The sequence below is a fragment of the Zootoca vivipara genome, chromosome 7 (assembly GCF_965207765.1).
Source record: "Zootoca vivipara chromosome 7, rZooViv2.hap1.1, whole genome shotgun sequence".
NCBI classification, from domain to species: Eukaryota; Metazoa; Chordata; class Lepidosauria; order Squamata; family Lacertidae; genus Zootoca; species Zootoca vivipara.
The window spans coordinates 85,548,347-85,566,078 of record NC_142590.1 but is presented as its reverse complement, the minus strand read 5'-3'; the positions used below and the strand labels follow the sequence as shown (position 1 = coordinate 85,566,078).

General features: G+C 42.9%; 1 protein-coding gene across 6 annotated transcripts in view; it reads left to right on the top strand.

Annotated features, from left to right (window-relative positions):
- The window catches only part of TAF4 (TATA-box binding protein associated factor 4), a 79,372-nt gene that overhangs the window by 34,959 nt on the left and 26,681 nt on the right, over positions 1 to 17,732 (top strand). For 2 of the 6 annotated variants that reach the window (XM_035121950.3, XM_060277331.2), the window contains exons 3-5: positions 12,819 to 12,997; positions 15,867 to 15,986; positions 17,358 to 17,477. In XM_035121950.3, coding sequence (XP_034977841.3) covers positions 12,819 to 12,997; positions 15,867 to 15,986; positions 17,358 to 17,477 — 419 coding nt within the window. The remainder of the gene's footprint in view (positions 1 to 12,818; positions 12,998 to 15,866; positions 15,987 to 17,357; positions 17,478 to 17,732) is intronic. The other 4 variants (XM_088674706.1, XM_060277333.2, XM_060277332.2 and 1 more) reach the window with 3 other exon arrangements.

Here is a 17,732-nt window from a genome sequence, read left to right as displayed (position 1 = left end):
GCTTTTAAAGTCTCCACTGTGTCTGCTTCGTTCTAATGGAAAGAATCAATTTGATAACTAATTAAAAACGTTCTCTCTCTCTCTTATGCTTGCTTGCTTTAAAATGGAGCTGGAAAAGAAAGCTACTTTAGTGCTCACATCTTAAATTCAACAAATTTGTGACACGCATGGACAGTACCTGAGACTTGGTTAAATGTGTTGCATTTTAAGCAATTACTGAATAGAACAAGCACTAAGTATGTCTCCTGGGTGTTTCTTATTCAGAACAAAAAGGGATTTTTTTTAATTTGTTAGGGGGTGGTATATCTGGAAATTATTTTTGAGAACAGTGTGAACAGAGAAAGCATTTGGGGATGGCAGCCTTAACATTTTGATCTTATGACTGCATACTCAGAAGTCAGTTCTACTTGATTCCAGTGGGACTTACTCCAAAGAAAGGTGCAGCCTAATATGGCTCAAACTGGATTCATAAATTTTATGACCCAGTCCTGAATATGTAAACTGAGACTTATGTCTCAGGTTCATGTGCACAGGACTCTGGCCCTAGAACTTCACCCACACATTACATTTTAGTCGTAGAACAGAAAAAGTATGGCAAAAGATGTAGAGAGTCAACCTGACATTTTTTCAAACATTTATATAATATAGGGTACTCACCAAGGAAGGCAGGATTGGATGATCTGGTGACAGACTTGTGGTTTGTTCTTCATAATATGTGAAATGGCTCTTGCTGTCACTGAACTTGATTCTGCTTAAAACCAAATAATTTGGATTAAAATAGTTCATCATTTGGACTGAAGCTTCTTTGTTTGGATGTGAAATATTACCTGGAGTAGCCTTGCAGTTGCTTTTTATCAATAAATTAAAGAATTATTATAAAATGACATAATAATTAATAACAATTAATTACTTAATAATAATAATAATAACAATAATGTATATTATACCCCGCCCATCTGGCCAGGCCTCCCCAGCCCCTCTGGGTGGCTTCCGACAGGATATTAAAAACACAATAAAACATCAAACATTAAAAACTTCCCTAAACAGGGCTGCCTTCAGATGTCTTCTAAAAGTCAGATAGTTGTTTGTTTCCTTGACATCTGGTGGGAGGGCGTTCCACAGGGTGGGCGCCACTACCGAAAAAGCCCTCTGTCTGGTTCCCTGTAACCTCACTTTCTCATAGTGAGGGAACCTCCAGAAGGCCCTTGGCGCTGGACCTCAGTGTCTGGGCTGAACGATGGGGGTGGAGACACTCCTTTCCTTTCCCTTTCCCTTTCCTTTTCCTTTTCCTTTTCCTTTCCCTTTCCCTTTCCCTTTCCCTTTCCCTTTCCCTTTCCCTTTCCTTTCCTTTCCTTTGTAAAGCACACTGCAATCCTTTTGTGATGGGGTGGTGGGCAGCAGGAACCAGCGAAGTGAAGAGCTTAACTTGTGGGGATTCATGTAGCAAATTCAGGTTCAGTTTTCCTTCTGGCCTTGAAGTTCACTGGATGCCTCTGAGCAAGCCTTTCTCTGCCCCACTTACTGGTACCTATGAGCTTGTGGTGAAAGTGAAATGAACACCCCATGTCAGCTGCCCACGCAGTTTAGAAGAAGAGGGATACAGATTTGGTGAATAAAAGTCTGAAAACTGAACAGTGATGGTTATCCTAGTGAGTCACTCCTTGAGTGCATTAGATCTGTTTGGTAAGTTGCTGCAGGAATCTGCATGTGCTCAATGTTGGTAGCAATTATGGTAATAAATTCCTTGCTATGTTATGTGAGGGGGGATTTGTGCATGTGTATATGTGCATATATTGTGTGTGTAGTGCTCTCCCTCTCCCTCTCCCTCTCTCCTGTTCCTAATTTCTGGACATAAAATGCACCAGCATCATTTAGGCTGGTTATGTTTGACCTTATCCTAACCTTAAGTCAGCCAGCCTGTCCTAGCAGTGACCCTTTGCCTTGATCCTATTTTACTTGTAACTCTCCACTTGCTCTTTGTTTTGCTTGGAGCCCATCCTAAATTTGGAAACCTTATGCCTGCGATTGGCTTGACTGTTAACCCTTCTCCGCATTGTGGTTATGGAGATTACAGTGATCGAGATTGTTTCCAAGTACTTCGTGGGTAAAGTCACACACAAGTGTTAACAAGTGATATTTTGAGCACCAGAAGATGCCAACTTCTGTGTTGTGCAATGCTCTTCAAAAGGCAGAATGGCAAGGCCGAAAATTTCATCATAGATATTGTATCTTATGCTGGAATTTAATGTCTCTTAGGGAGTGAAAGTTGCCTGAAAAACAGGCAAACAAAAAACAAAAAACTATAATGCATATAGCAACCTGCAGCTGCATAGAGAACAAGAGTTGTTAATAGGTGCATATGTTTTAAGTTTGGGACTTTGGCATCATCAGCCACAGCGAGCATTATAGAAAGATGCAGAACTGCAGTGATGGGAGCCTTCGGGGTTGGAAGATAGGCTTGGAGAGCTGCATGTTACTTTTTGACGAAGAGTGTCCAATGCAAGCAATTACCTTGAACATGTATGGGGAGCACGTTCACAAGAACATTTCACCCTGCAAAATTTGAAGTTTTGTGGCAACTTCTCCACTTCAGAAATCATAGAATTGTAGAGTTGGAAGGGACCCTGAGGGTCATCCAGTCCAACGCCCTTGTAGGGTTGTAAATTGTCCCTTGTGGGGCCAACATAGGACAATTTCCTGTGTCATATCATCACTGGTCAGGAATGCTGGTGACTTTTAGGCAGTGTAACCTGAAAATGGGCATTTTCTCTGTCTCCCTTTTCTGTGGAATGCCCATATATGAAGAAGCAGCTGTCAGTTGCTTCAGATGTCTTGCGAAGAATTATCTTTTAAACAAGGCTTTACGTGTTTTACGCATTTGAATCCTGAGAATTTCTGTTTCCCCCCACTTCCATATGCTTTTATGTGTGTTTATATTGTTGTTTTATTGGTTTTAGGTTGTGGGGTTTTTTGTTTCTCATGTTTTAATGATACACTGTTGAGGTTTTTTTTAGACTGTATACAGCTTTGAGTCTTCTGAAATATTAAGTGCTTATAAATGCTTACAAATAAATAGAATAGAAAAGCATCAGCAATGCTATTTGGCGAGGATTTCCACAGTCAAACCTCCTTCTGAAGTAGATTATCATCTTTGAAACTTAATGTTTTTGTAACATATCCTTATATGGCAATAGCAGCCAATCCTTTACAAGAAGTTTCAAACACTTTAAATTTAACATCATGCTGGATTCATGTTCTATAATATTTTCTATAGGACTGTTAGAAGTGGGTAGCGGGTGCTGTAATTCTTAAAGTTATTAATGTAATTTTATAACATCAAGGTGTGTATGCCTGCTTATGTATATCCTCCTCTTAAATCAGTCCAGGAAGAGCTTTGTTTTGACATACACTATGATATTTTTGCCATATATGACTACCCCTCCATCAGTGTTTCAATGCAGCTGAGCCATGTGGCAGCTTTGAAACATTTTTTATAGTGAGAAGAATTGCTCGCTATGTTGAAATTAAAGACAAATTTTAAATCCATTAGTTAAATGACCAGTAAATTTGGATTGCACTCTTAAGCATTTAAGTAATTGAAATAAGTATTGCAGCATCGCTATCTTTATTACAGTGCAGTCCTAAGCATGTTTGCTCAGAAGTAAGTTCCACTGAGTTAATTTACTACCCAGTATGCTTGCTGAGAATCATGACCTAAACAATTTAGTATAATCTGGATTAAAGTAGTGGTTAGTGCATCCCAGTACTCCTTTGCAGGCATCTGATGCCCTTTGCCCATGGCCTGGACTATGCATATTCTAGTTGTGAAATGTTTTTTCAACCAGTAGTTTTCAGTCTCTGTTCTGGGGAATCCAGGGGTTCTTCAGTGAAAAGATAATTTGCAAGCTTCCTTGTTTGCTGCTTTTGATCTTGGCAGGAATGCTAAAGGTGCATTTCAGTTCACGCAGGGCAATGGTGAGCTCCAGGAGTCCCAGGCAGTGGCTGAATTTGCATGCACTGGAATACAGTGGTACCTCTACTTACAAATAACTCTACTTACAAATTTTTCTACTTACAAATGGAGCTCCGTCCGCCATCTTGGATGCGGTTTAGATAGGATTTTTTCTACTTACGAATTTTTAGATAGGGTTGCTTCGACTTACGAATTTTTTCTCCCAATGCATTCCTATGGGATTCGACTTACAATTTTTTTCGACTTACAAATGTGTGTTCGGAACGCATTAAATTCGTAAGTAGAGGTACCACTGTATGCCCCATAATTCTTTGCAAGGTAGAGAAGTTTCATTGCTGGCACTGAAGGTATCCTGAGCAGAAAAGGTGACATGGAAAGCTAGAAAGCTTGACAAATACATCACTCTAGGAGAGATGCTGAACCCTGAAGACACTGCATTGATTTTATATGTCCTAGACATGTATTTTAGTATATGTTACTATATTTTCTAACTGGAGGCATTTGTGTTTTCCTCTAGCCCTGCCAATTTCACTTTGGGAGAATTGCTAATTCCTCTCTGAAGTCTTAGCATTGGTGACAGTTTTATTTTATAAGTGCCACTTGATATGCATTTTCCAGAGCAGCAGGTGTTTGTTTTCCATTTTTGAGTATGCTGAAGATCTGTGCTGATTCAGTGTTTCGTTTTAGGCTTAATGAAGGCAAGAATATGACACAGAAATGGGCAAAAAGTGTTTGTTTGCTGACTGTGTCATATTTATATGTTGGAATAAAACATCAAATTCTGGGGATGGCAGGGGGCACTAAAGTTTTTATAGTTAATGCTTGTGATTCGTTGTACTCTATGAGCAGAATCCAGGAAAAGTCCGGCATTTCTAAATCCCACAGATGTCAATGGGATTCATTTAAGCATTTTCCCATGGAGACCAATGTGACTTAAAAGTGGTTAACTTTGCCTGGTTCATACACTTTGTGACTTATAATTACTAATTAAAAGAGGGCAATTTTGATTTTTGCTGAGAAAGGTGCAGTGTATGCATATTGTATCATGATTAGAGAGAAAAACAAAATGATATTTGTTATCAATTAAATCTGGCTGTGGTTCAGTTTTCTTTCCTTCCTTTTTCTAAATATTCTGGTAACCATATTCCAGAAAATCCAGTATATTAAGGCTGCAATCTTATGCACACTTACATGGGAGCAAACTCTATTGACCACAGTAGGATGTTATTGTCAATTACCAGTCTTGAAGATTTCAGAATTATTTCAGAATTGAGTTAGGGGGAAGGTCATTCATTGGCCAAAGAGCTTCCTTTATAACTACTTCTGCATGGAACACATGTTTGTTGAAAATTACTCCCATTGATGCTTTCTTTTTGTCATTCTTTTTTAAAATCAAGCCCTCATGGTTGCAGAGATATCCCCAAAGATATACTATGCATTGTTGGCATATTCTAAATGCTTAGGGCTTGAAGAGAAAGTAATATGAATCCTCCATCCAATGTTTTTCAAATATTTGTTTCTATAATGTTTCCCTGAGTTTCAAGTAGGCCATCTGTAACATTTGTACGTTACACTTACTCAATAGATTTTATAGTAAAACATCCCATTATTAGTGAATTTGCTTCATTGCAGTCATTCAGCACGTTGAGCTTGGTATGTTAATTGCATGTCATGGGGTGAGGGGGGAACGTGATGCTCCTGCGGAGTATGTTGCTTACACCTGAATTAGTGGGAAATGCTTAAGCCTGCTGTTCAAACATTTCAACTTTATCAGAATATCTGCAAGGAACATAGCTAATGTTTCTGTATAGTCTGTGAAACTGATGGCTTTTTTTTTTTTTTTTTTGCTGACAAGTGAAGGCTAATACAAATTTGAAACCTCCCTTTACCAATGCATGGCTACCAGTTTCAGAATATTGACTCAGCTGGAATGATTAATGCCACTTTTCTTCCTAATTGTCACCAATGATCAGCCTCTGATAAATGGATGAGCTAAGGCAGGTGTTGAATTTTGACGAGTATTTTTGATGAGTAGAATGGGCTAGATGTCATTAGTTACTTTCAGGGCTGGGATATATGTCCAGGTAGGAATGGAGAAGATTTATGGTTAAATGATGTGGGTACTGCCAGAATCTCGAAGTAGGTGGGTAGGATTTAAGAGAAAGACGTACAGTGGTACCTCAGTTTTGAACGTCTCCATTGACTAACGTTTCGGTTTCCGAACGCCGTAAACTCGGAAGTAAACGCTTCGGTTTTCGAACATGCCTCAGAAGTCAAACATGACACGCTGCTTCCATATCGAGTTTTCTGTATTGAGGCTTCTGTACAGGTATTGAGTTTTTGGTTTTCAAACATTTCAGAACTTGAATGGTCTTCTGAGACAGATTATGTTCGAAAACCGAGGTACCACTGTATTTAGTTATTCAAACAAATTAAGAAGCACGTTCCAAGAAAACCTGAATTATGAGACATGTATACATTATGCAAATTAAGAGCAATTGGGACTCATCCACACTGGAGTTTATTGTGGATTTGAAACTGCTTATTTATTTATTTTCCCTTGTGTCAACACAAGGTCCTCATTCAAATGTCAACCCATACTTTACCTCTGCTAAATTCAGATTTTCCCAATCCGTGGATAATCCAGTAAGGGAAGAAAACACAATATAAAATTTCATTTTGCCCCCTTGAAAGAAAAGCGAGGAGCAGCACTAAACGGCCAAAGAAAGAAGCAAGGTCTCTGAATGGCACTGGGGGATGATATGGATAATAATAATAACACTCAACACGTTCTGATTAAGACCTTATTAAGGAATGTGGGAGCAAAGTTTTCCTAGAAAGTTTGCCTTGTAAATGAGTCCACCAAACATACTAGCCTGCAAAGTTTTTTCACTAGCCTCTTGTTGTTCCTGCAGCAGGCCACCCGCTTTCTACGCTGTGGAACAGGCAGGGGGAATCTTGCACATCACTTGGTTTTTATGCTGAGCACAGAGGTGGGATGAAGCATCCCAGCCCACTCACTTGCCTGCATGATGAAAACCCTTGTTGCCTGTGGCTACCAGGGGGCTGCTTAAATACGTTTATTTATAACCTGCCCTTCACTTGAAAGTCCCAGGGCTGAAATACACACACACAGCCTAAACCAAAATTAAACAATAAGATTGAAACAGCCCAGAACAAAATGCAGAAAAGCTGGTAACATCCCTTTCTGGGTCATCACCCTGTGATATTCTGTAGTGCCATAATTAAAATTTCCCAGACTACCTGAGTGATCTTACAGGTCTATACAGCGGTAAGCAGCACTTTGGGCAGCGTAGCCCCATGGGCATCTGGCTAGCCACTGTGGAAAGTAACAAGCAGGGCTAGATAGGTCTTTGGTTTCACCTAGCAGGGCTCTTAACGTTCTTCTACATCAAGAATATGGAGGTATTCCGAAGGCTTCTTCGAAAAGCTGAGTTTTAAAGGAGGGGCTTGAAAGAGGTAACGGAGATGGCCTGCACAAAGGCATTCTGGGAGGCAGTTTTAGATCTAAACGCAGCAAGGGCAAAAGGTCAGAGTTATTTGAGGGAGAAAGAGACTTTTGAGTGGCTGAAGGTCGTGGAGAGAAGAGGCAGGTGGGTTTAAAAGTAAGGATGAGATGCCTGTTTAGGTTTTTTGAGTGGACCGAAGAGTAGTGCAGGGGTTTAAAGAGGGGCATAATATGGGCAGAGCCACAAGAAAGATAAATAATAATACTAAGTTAGGCAACTTATCCTGAGCTGGGTTGCACCTAGAAAGTAATGACTTTTAACATTTGGGCAACTTCCTGTAGTCAGAAATAAAGGAGCGGTTCTCTACTTTTTTAGTTGGGTGGTATGCTTTCTGTGACTTTTGATGGATATTGTTATTGGCTGTGTTGATTATTGTACAGACTCTCTGGGCCCCATGGAAGATAGCATAAAACTACCCTGTATCTTTGTCCTCCATCTAACCCTGAACTGGCGGTTTGGGCTGATGGAAGCTCTCCAGAGGCTTCCACCTTCCTTTAGTGCCTGAGATCCTTTGGTTGGGCATGCGGAAGGATGAGCCCTGATCCTTTAAGTGCAAGAGAGCATTTAAGCAAGAGGGAGAAGCAGGGAGAGCTCCTCTCTTTAATACGTTGGGTTAAAAATGCTTTTTAAAAGTGAAATTGGAGAGCCTCGTGATATATTCTTTGTCAGATATCTTGTTTCTCCCTTCGATGTAGATAACCCTTGTCAACAGCACAAGCCATCCTTCTTTGCAGCCATGCTGAGCGTGTTTGTGCATGCATGCTTAGACACTGGTTTATTACTCTGCACTTGATTATTTGTGGCTGAATGTGTGAACTGGCTCCACACAAATTTTGCATTGTTTTCTGAGGCAATGTGCAAATTCTGTCTGTTAAATAGGGCTAGTTCAGGCATGCATGCTCATCACTTGCTCCAATTATTATGTGTGAACGGAGCATGACGTATTTCTTTAGATGAGTTTCAGTGAATGAATGCTTCACTAATTGTGTTGGATTTGTTACATCCTAGTTCTGCCCATAAGAACTGAGAACAGGTGTGAATTTTGTTTTCAGCCCCTTTCCCTACTGTAGCTGTTACAGCAGGTTAAGAGGGTAGATATGTGTGGTTAAGCAGGGAACGGCAGCTTTATTTGCCTTGTCCTTTTTATTTTTCTTTTGGGATGTAATTCAGCACTTCGCCGTCTGTTACAGATGCACTGGAGGCCAGTTATGGTTTTTATAACCACTTTTGTGACTAAATCTGTTATGGGAAATTAATTTAGAAGTTAGACAATTTGTGTTCCCTTTTCTGACGAAAACCTCTGTTTAATTGGTTGGTGGCATTGAATTTAATAGTAGGTTTTTCCTTCTGCTGTTGTATTCACAAGTGAGCTAATGGCTTTTCTAGACAAGTAACTACATCAGTATGAAAGCTCGCACAATGTCCTAAACAGAATGCTAGACTTGGACTGGGGAGACCTGCATTCAGATGTTGTGTGGCAATGTCCCTCCCCAACCCGAAATAAGAGACAAGACACAGGAAGTTAAGTTTAAAGTGGGTGAAAAGGCCACAACTTTATTGGTTAAGGATGTTGAGCGGTATTGGCTTAGGCATTGGACCCTAACCGACTATATCCGACTGCAACCCGTGTGTTACAGTCCGGGAGAAATTAACCACCAGAAAGGAGCCCGGTGATATATATCTACCGAGACACCTCCTGTGGCCACCGTTGGGGGGTGCTCTAAGGCCCTGACCTCCGTAGGCCCAGGACAAAGCTACCGCCCCCGGAACCCCTTTAACGGGATTAAATCTCCAATTTCGGGCAGAGGATGACGTGATCTGCCCCCCATACATTATTTATGCAAAAATTTCCAATGCCTAACCGCCAAACCAAGTTGTGACGACATGCTATGAGGTAGGCGAAAAAACCAGTTTGGCTAATCCAAGTGGAAAAAGTCCTACCCGGCCCCCCAGCCAACCAAGGCGACCAACAAAGTCCATAGCAGCGTCGGCCTAGCCTGCCTGACTGCCTAACTTAAAGGGGCGGGTGGGTGGGTGATCCGATTGCTCTGGCTACCGGGGAAAAGAGGCAGGGTTCCCGCCTCCGCCCTGATTTAAACGCGGGCAAGGCTCTGCCTCCCGGCCGGCCCTATTGACCATCCGGGTGTGACGGAGGCGGGAACCCTATCTCGCGAGAGGGCTGAGCACACAGCTTCTCGCGAAGGTTGGGTCGGTCCCTGCCCACAACGCCACCTCCGCGAGACACGGAAGTGGTTTTCTGAAACACTCTAAGGAACTTCTGAGATATTCATTGTATCTCAACCTAAACTATCTCTTGTTAAAATGAGACCACACCCACACCCACTTGTACTCCTTGGTGGAAGAGTGGTATACAAATGTGGTATGTTTTAAAAAAAACCTGTCAGAAGTGAGCTAGCAGTAAATCACACTGTGCAAGTTGGAGTAAACTCTTTATTAGCAAAAACACGATCAGCACAGACTTGGTGGAGGGTCAGGCTTAATTAGCACCACAACTCATCTCCAGTAGGCCTTTCCCCCAAGTAGTTGCTGAGACTGAAGGTCCCAGCCTCCCCACAGCTGCCTAAGTCCCCAAGCAATCAGAGACTGTGCCTGCGTGGCAATATTTGCTCTTCCTGCTTCATCCCTCTTCTGATTCTGGAAGACCAGCAAGGAGGGGAGCTTGTCACAGCAGGAGGGGGAGACACCCATGACTCTTCACTAGCCTGACTCACCTCTGCCTCTTAACCTCCCTCCTGTCCAACCACCCTCCTGCTTCTGCTTCTGCTTCTGCTTCTGCTTCTGCTTCTGGACTGCTGTCTGCCACAGACTCTCCCAGCACACCTGTTACCCCTTCAGCTTCCAACTCCCCTTCTCCCTAGTCTTCTCTCACCCTGTGACAAATCATTGTTGTCCCACCACCATTCCCTGGGCTCTGAGCCATCTTCTCTTGGTGGTTCCCTAGCAGGTTCCTCCCACCATTCTTCTGTGTCCAACCAATCCATGACAACACCTCTGGCAACTATTTTTTTCTCCCAGTTTTGAGTGTTTCTAAACATATATAAGGATTGTGTGTGGCCATGTCTCTAGGGTCCCTTGTGTCCCTTTCTGCGTCTTTGGGGTGAGGTGGGGGTGCAAATGCATAGCAAATGGCCTACAACCTTTCCAGTTTTGGTTCTGCTCTTGCAGCATGTGCCTTTGTAACATCAAGTAAGGTCAATAGACTTCTCTTGCCAGCCCTGCTCTCTTCCCTCATTATATGTACCTCATGATGGAGTTGTTGCTAGGAAAACAGCCACGTTGTGAAGAAAAAACGCAGTTTTTTTTAAAAAATAAAAACCCTGATTGGCTGGCTAGCCCCTTGGCCAATCACAAGTGGATAAGGGGGCAGCCCACCAGGGCCTAACGCTGCTTTTTGCCACATGGCAAAAGTTTTCTTTGAGCAGTTCTGGTTTGTTTCCACTGGGAGAGGGTGATCGCTGAGGCTTCCATTTTGACAAGTAGAGCCCCAGCTCAGGTAAGTGCAGTGGTGGGGTGGCAATGGGTAGGGCTGGACGAGCCATAGCTGCATGTTGCTGCTGCCAGTGCTGGGCCCAGTGGCAGCGTTGGCCTGGCTCTGCAAGGCGTACGGTGAAATCCACCTCAGTGCCTAGACGAGCATGGTCATCTGGTGTTGCTGACTTGCATCTAGTAAGTAACTAAGTGCCTACTCAGAAGAAAGCCACACTGGGTTCAGTGGGCCTTAATCCCAGGTAAGGGTGTGTGGGGCTCTCTAGGCAGTCAGGGCTCCTCTGGATGACAAGATCTTTTTGCACCAGGTCAGTGAAGATCACCTGCTTTTTAAAATTCTCCCATGTATACAAAACTCTCAGTGCGTCTTTTGGACTGTATCTATAGATTTCCCCCTCTGTGTCAAATAGTTGTTTAATCAACTAGTCGTGTCCGACTCTTCATGACCCCATGGACCAGAGCACGCCAGGCACTCCTGTCTTCCACTGCCTCCCGCAGTTTGTTCAAACTCATGTTAGTAGCTTTGAGAACACTGTCCAACCATCTCATCCTCTGTCGTTCCCTTCTCCTAGTGCCCTCAATCTTTCCCAACATCTTTTCCAGGGAGTCTCTTCTTCTCATGAGGTGGCCAAAGTATTGGAGCCTCAGCTTCAGGATCTGTCCTTCCAGTGAGCACTCAGGGCTGATTTCCTTCAGAATTGATATGTTTGAACTTTTTGCAGTCCATGGGACTCTCAAGAGTCTCTTCCGGCACCACAGTTCAAGAGTATAAAATATCTTGTTTACTTTTTATAATACATGGAGGATGGATCTGCCTTGGGAGGTTCTTGACTCTCCTTCCTTGGAGGTTTCTATGCAGAGGTTGGATGGCCGTCTGTCATGGATGCTTTAGCTGAGTTTCCTACATTGCAGGGGGTTGCACTACAAAGATGACCATTCCAGCTCTATGTTGTTTTTGCTTCAACAATAATTCATTATGTTCTTATCATTTTATGCAATGGAGGTATGGGCATTGCCAGGATTTTTGTTAGGGTGGCAAAATCTCAGATTTGAGTGGATTGTATTAATTTTTTCTTAAGGGGGGCAGCTGCCCCACAGCCCCCCTGTCTACATCCATGGGGGGGGGCACAGGAAGGAAACAACGTCAGAAGGGGTCCACGGTCAGAAAAAGGTTGGGAAACACTTGAGTTGGCAGTGAATCTCCAAGGTTCTTCTACATCATGGGCAGGCAAACCAAGGCCCAGGGGCCAGATCTGGCCCAATCGCCCTCTTAATCTGGTCCACAGACGGTCCAGGAATCAGCGTGTTTTTACATGAGCAGAATGTGTCCTTTTTATTTAAAATGCATCTCTGGGTTATTTGTGGGGCCTGCCTGGTGTTTTTACATGAGTAGAATGTGTCCTTTTATTTAAAATTAGTTGTGGGGCATAGGAATTTGTTCAGTTTTATTTTCAAAATATAGTCCGCCCCCCCCCCCCAAAGGTTTGAGGGACAGTGGATCAGCCCCCTGCTGAAAATGTTTGCTGACCCCTGTTCTACATGAAGGGGCTGGGGCTGGGATTTGGGCCCTTCTGCATGCAAGGCATGTACTGTGTCATTGGACCATGTTCCCCATTGTGCAGTCTGGTAATGGAAATATTCTTTGGCTAATTTGAGCTTAACTATCCTGGGAAAACAACGCCAGAATCTCATTGAAACACTTTTCACTGAACCGACGTCCCAAGTTGCATCTTCATTGCTCCCGCATGTGGAATGACTTCCTGTTTCCCAAGCCAATCCTGACGGGAACTTTCTTCCCTCCCTTTCAGGCATGGTTCTTGTGCGTAGCGAGAATGGCCAGCTACTGATGATCCCTCAACAAGCTTTGGCGCAAATGCAGGCCCATGCGCAGTCCCAGCCTCAAACCACCATGACTCCTCGCCCTGCCACCCCTACCAGTGCTTCTCCGGTCCAGATCTCGACTGTGCAGGTCAGTTCACTGAGAAACGTAAGTAAAATAAAATCTTAACTTTCCTTACATTTGAGGGTATCCAAACTGGCTGCCTCCAGGTGTTTTCCCTTGACATGCCCTGCGTTGTATTCCGCGTGCCTGCAAAGTATGTCTGCGCTGACTCTAGGTGACAAGATTCTCAGTCCACTGAGAGACCCGCATTTACCCACCAGCCTTCCAGTGAAGCTTTTCTTCCCGGGGGAAAAAAGCAGCTCCTAGTTATATCCTTTGCATGTGCTTCCTATCCTAGACCTTCACCTGCTGGGTTAAAAGCGCTCCAGGTTTCCATGGCCCAAAATCTCGAATTGCATAGCTGAAGCGAATGATCCAAATGTGGCAAATTTGCAAGGATTTGCTTAACATGCATACATAATATTGTTTGCATATCTTGGTATTGCATTCGGCTTTTCATACTGTGAGCCAGTCGTAAAGGAAAGGGGAAAGAGTGTGTATCTGGAGACATGCATTTCCTGCCTGATAGTTGTGCCATGAAAACTCCCAGCGCCTTACTAGTGGAATTCATTTCCAGAACTCTGTTCACGGCAAACACTTCCAATACATAGATCCCTAAAGCCTAGCAATGTTGCTTTCCTTCTTTAATTTGTTTGCAAAATAAATCTGAGGCCTACTGCAGACTTTGTGCTTGGATCTCAACCCACTTTTCAGTAGTTAGATGGAGATCAGTTCGTTAATTTCATCCTCTGAATCACTCCTTAAAAAAGAAGAAGTGGTGGAAGTTAATGGGCTGAGCATGAAATGGGCATGAATATAATTGGCTACTGTGGTCAGAAGCAAGCATGAGACTTCAGGACTCCGACTGAGGCCGATGCTGGATGCTTCATGGGTGGTGCATGCAACTGTGTTATCATTGTCCTTTCTTTCGCTTGGTTTTTAAACAAAAAGAAAAGGCCGTAGGAAGTTGCATTTGGAAGTGGATGGATGGTAAAGAGGTGCTTGACCCTCTCCCCTCCACTGTGCTTTTTGCTCAGAATTGCCTCCTAAGTGCTTTTTTCTCACCTTCCCAAGACTGGTTAAAAAAAAGGCTGTGTATGTGTGTGTGTGTGTGTGTGTGTGTGTGGATTTGAGTAGAAAAATTCCCCCGGTGGAAAAAAATTAAGCATTTTGTAACCAGACATAGATTTTACTGTCTCCCCCCCCCAAGCCATTTTAAGTGTTGCTAACTTGTTAAAAAAACAAGTTTTTTTTAAAAAAAGAAACAAAACCTTGTTTTGCTGTTGTGCATCTTCACTGATCAGAGTTTTATCTTTTTTTCTGTGCTGTATTCAGTCCTTCTGTAAGATTTTATTTTTATTGTTTTGTAACCAGCTCTGGGAATGCTAGTTGCAATATAAATTACAAAAAGGAGCAGCCCTACCTGCAATCTCCCACAGCTTCCTTTCAGTAAAAGGAAACAAAAACCCATTGGTGATTCTTAGCTTGGCCCTGAGCTTCAGGGTTTTGTGCTGAGTGCCATATGGAGTATTCTGAGGCAAACTGAACCCCCTGGCCTGCGTTTAGTGTTGCATGTTTTCTGTTCACCTCTGGTTTTCTAAAATCCAGATTATGAGCTAGCAAACTCACATTCCTCAATTAACCTCATAATTGTAGAGGTGTGCTCACCTTAATTTCCAGTTTTACAACCCACTCCAATTGACGTATTTAAAAGTCTGGGTGTTTGGCCATATATTAGGATATTGGATATGTGGCCATAGTTTAGGGGTGGATGGATAGGGACTTGAAGTTGAAGCAAGGATGGGGAGGTGGAGCTACTTTAAGGATCTGAAAGTCTTGATTTGGATAATTAATCACCTCATGTTTTCTGATTCTACCTCAACTGTTTAGTTAATCTCTATTAGAACAATGCTGATTTAGTCTTAGGGTCATAACATTTTTATGCAAATTCAGACAATGAATTATAACCATGTGATTTTTTATTTTATTTTAAAACAATCAACATCAAATTAATACATTGCAGCTTCAAATATTAGGATTAGTGGAGGATTTTTCTAACGGAAAACCAGCCTTTATCTCAAGGTATTTGATTAGAGGCTTGGAGACCTGACATATTGCTTTTGGAATTTTAATAATAAAATAGCCTAATTAATAATGCCAGTCATCAAGTTCAGGCTTCTCTGCAGTTACATCCTGTACTCTGTTAATTTTCACAATAACTTTTGGTGAAGATCTAACTTGCCATATCAGTTTTGGGATCAAGATAGTAAGAGAAGCCCTGTGACTTTTCTGTGATTCCAGCCCTATAGCCCACAGAATCACGTAGAACATTGTCCAAAACTGGTTTGAAGTCCATATCATGATTCTCTCTCTCTCTCTCTCTCTCTCTCTCTCTCTCTCTCTCTCTCTCTCTCTCTCTCTCTCTCTCTCTCTGTGTGTGTGTGTGTGTGTGTGTGTACACATTCGTGTTCGTGTGCTATGCAGAAATCACAATGTGGGGAAAACCATGAAGCCAGCCAGTGCCTCTACATAGCTCCATCCTTATTCAGACATTGCGATATATGAGATGATTAGCTGGTGATATATCACAATGTTGAAAACCAGATATTGTCCAGCCCAGCCCTAGTAGGTTATAAACCTGTTGGTTTTTTTTTAAAAAAAACTAAACCATGAAAAATCTAGACTAGATCCAAAGTTGTGAAGATGTGCAGTTGAAACAACTCAAAGCTATAACTAATCAGGACAAAGTACTGGGTGTGGATTTGCTTCAAAGGATGCAGAACTGAAGAAAGTGCTGGAACTTAAAATTTCAGCCCAACTTACCTTAGGTTGGATTCTAGGTTAAACTGGGCATGTTACCTATTTACCTATGTGGCTACTTCTCTGTGAACGTACCTGGGATTCTTTTTTGCAGGCTCCTGGAACGCCTATCATTGCACGGCAGGTGGCTCCAACCACTATAATCAAGCAAGTGTCTCAGGCACAGACAACTGTACAGCCCACGACAACGCTACAGCGGCCACCTGTAGTTCAGGTAAGGTTGCCAACATACGTTGGCTGAGAACCAGGGTGCTGTTCGGGTGCCGTTCATTTTTATGAGAATAGATGGTGGAGATGTAAAACTCACACTGGGGCATTCTCCCAAGTAGGTGAGTGGACTCCATCAAACACAGTGGGGCTTACGTGTAGCTTGTTAAGGAAGAGTAAGTACAATAATAAGTGCAAAAAGAAATTACTGAATAGCCCAGCCCTTAAAGGTAAAGGTAAAGGGACCCCTGACCGTTAGGTCCAGTCATGACCGACTCTGGGGTTGCAGCGCTCATCTCGCTCTATTGGCCAAGGGAGCCCGCTGCGTACAGCTTCCAGGTCATGTGGCCGGCATGACAAAGCCGCTTCTGGCGAACCAGAGCAGCACATGGAAATGCCATTTACCTTCCCGCCTTACCTATTTATCTACTTGCACTTTGACGTGCTTCCGAACTGCTAGGTTGGCAGGAGCTGGCACCAAGCAACGGGAGCTCACCCCGTCGCAGGGATTTGAACCGCCGACCTTCTGATTGGCAAACCCTAGGCTCTGTGGTTTAACACACAGTGCCACCTGCGTCCCAGCCCAGCCCTTACTGAGGTTTAAAAAGCTGGTGCATTCAAATGGTAGCGTGTCCTAATTCAGAAGGGGTATGGACTTTCTGCAGGAGCTGCCCAAGTATAGCATTGTTGAAGATTCTTTACACCTCTGAAATTATGTTACGGGTGGTCCAGATTAGTACTTGTGAATAGTTATTCCAGCTACTTCAGACTTTTGGAAGTCAACGGACAGTGGAACCAGCAAAGAGTTTCTCTTTCAGTGACTACGCTTCTAAACATTTTCCCCTGAACAACAGCTTTTAACTGTGCAAATTTTTTTAGTGTGTTTCGATTTGCACCTACCTGTTCTTCCTTGACATATGTTGCTTGTGTGCTGCTCTCCTGTGTGACTGATGTGGGATGCAAACCAAAGTTTCCCCCCAAGTTTTTATCCTCATGCCTGTTCTGTTTGCACGCACAGTGCCCTTATAATAATTGGGAGTGATTACTAAGAAGCAGAAGCAAAATAGATTTATTTGGCTGCACCACAAGGTCTGTAGCCCTTTTCATAGGTCCTGGGTTCTGCTGCCTTCTACCTTTTGCACCAAAAACACATGCTTTGTTTAATCAACTTCCAGTCTTGAATTCTGAATGCATAGGGCTTTGTGCCACCTGGTGGTTGTTTGATTTAACTGCGCCAGACAGATGGCCATAGCAAATGTCTCTCTTTTTTGGAGCCTGTTTTAACATCACTGTAAGGAGGATATTGCGTCTGATAAAAATGCATCCTCCCTTCGTTTGCAGCTCGGTATAATTGTCTAATATCTGTGTATCTTTGCAGCCTCAGATTGTTCTGGGTAATCCTGCACAAACGACAGCATTAGGAACAGCAACTGCTGTGCAGACTGGAACGTCTCAAAGGGCGGTGCAAGCAGCCGCAATAGCCTCAGCTGCGGCCACAGTAAGCTCCTGATGACTGTTTGTTGCAAGTCAAAAGCCAAATCTAGCTGCCAAGAGAGAAACCCATTAACTTACCACCAAGTGTTCAGTGTAGGGCATACTGACTACTTCGCTGGCACAGTATTGACACTCCTGTTTGTACCTTATGGGTATGAAACTGCTAAGTGAGGCAAATGTGCTGAGATTGTGTAAATGTTTGTGGGAATTATGGTAAACATTACTGCGCCACACACATGCTATGAAACAAAATAAGTAC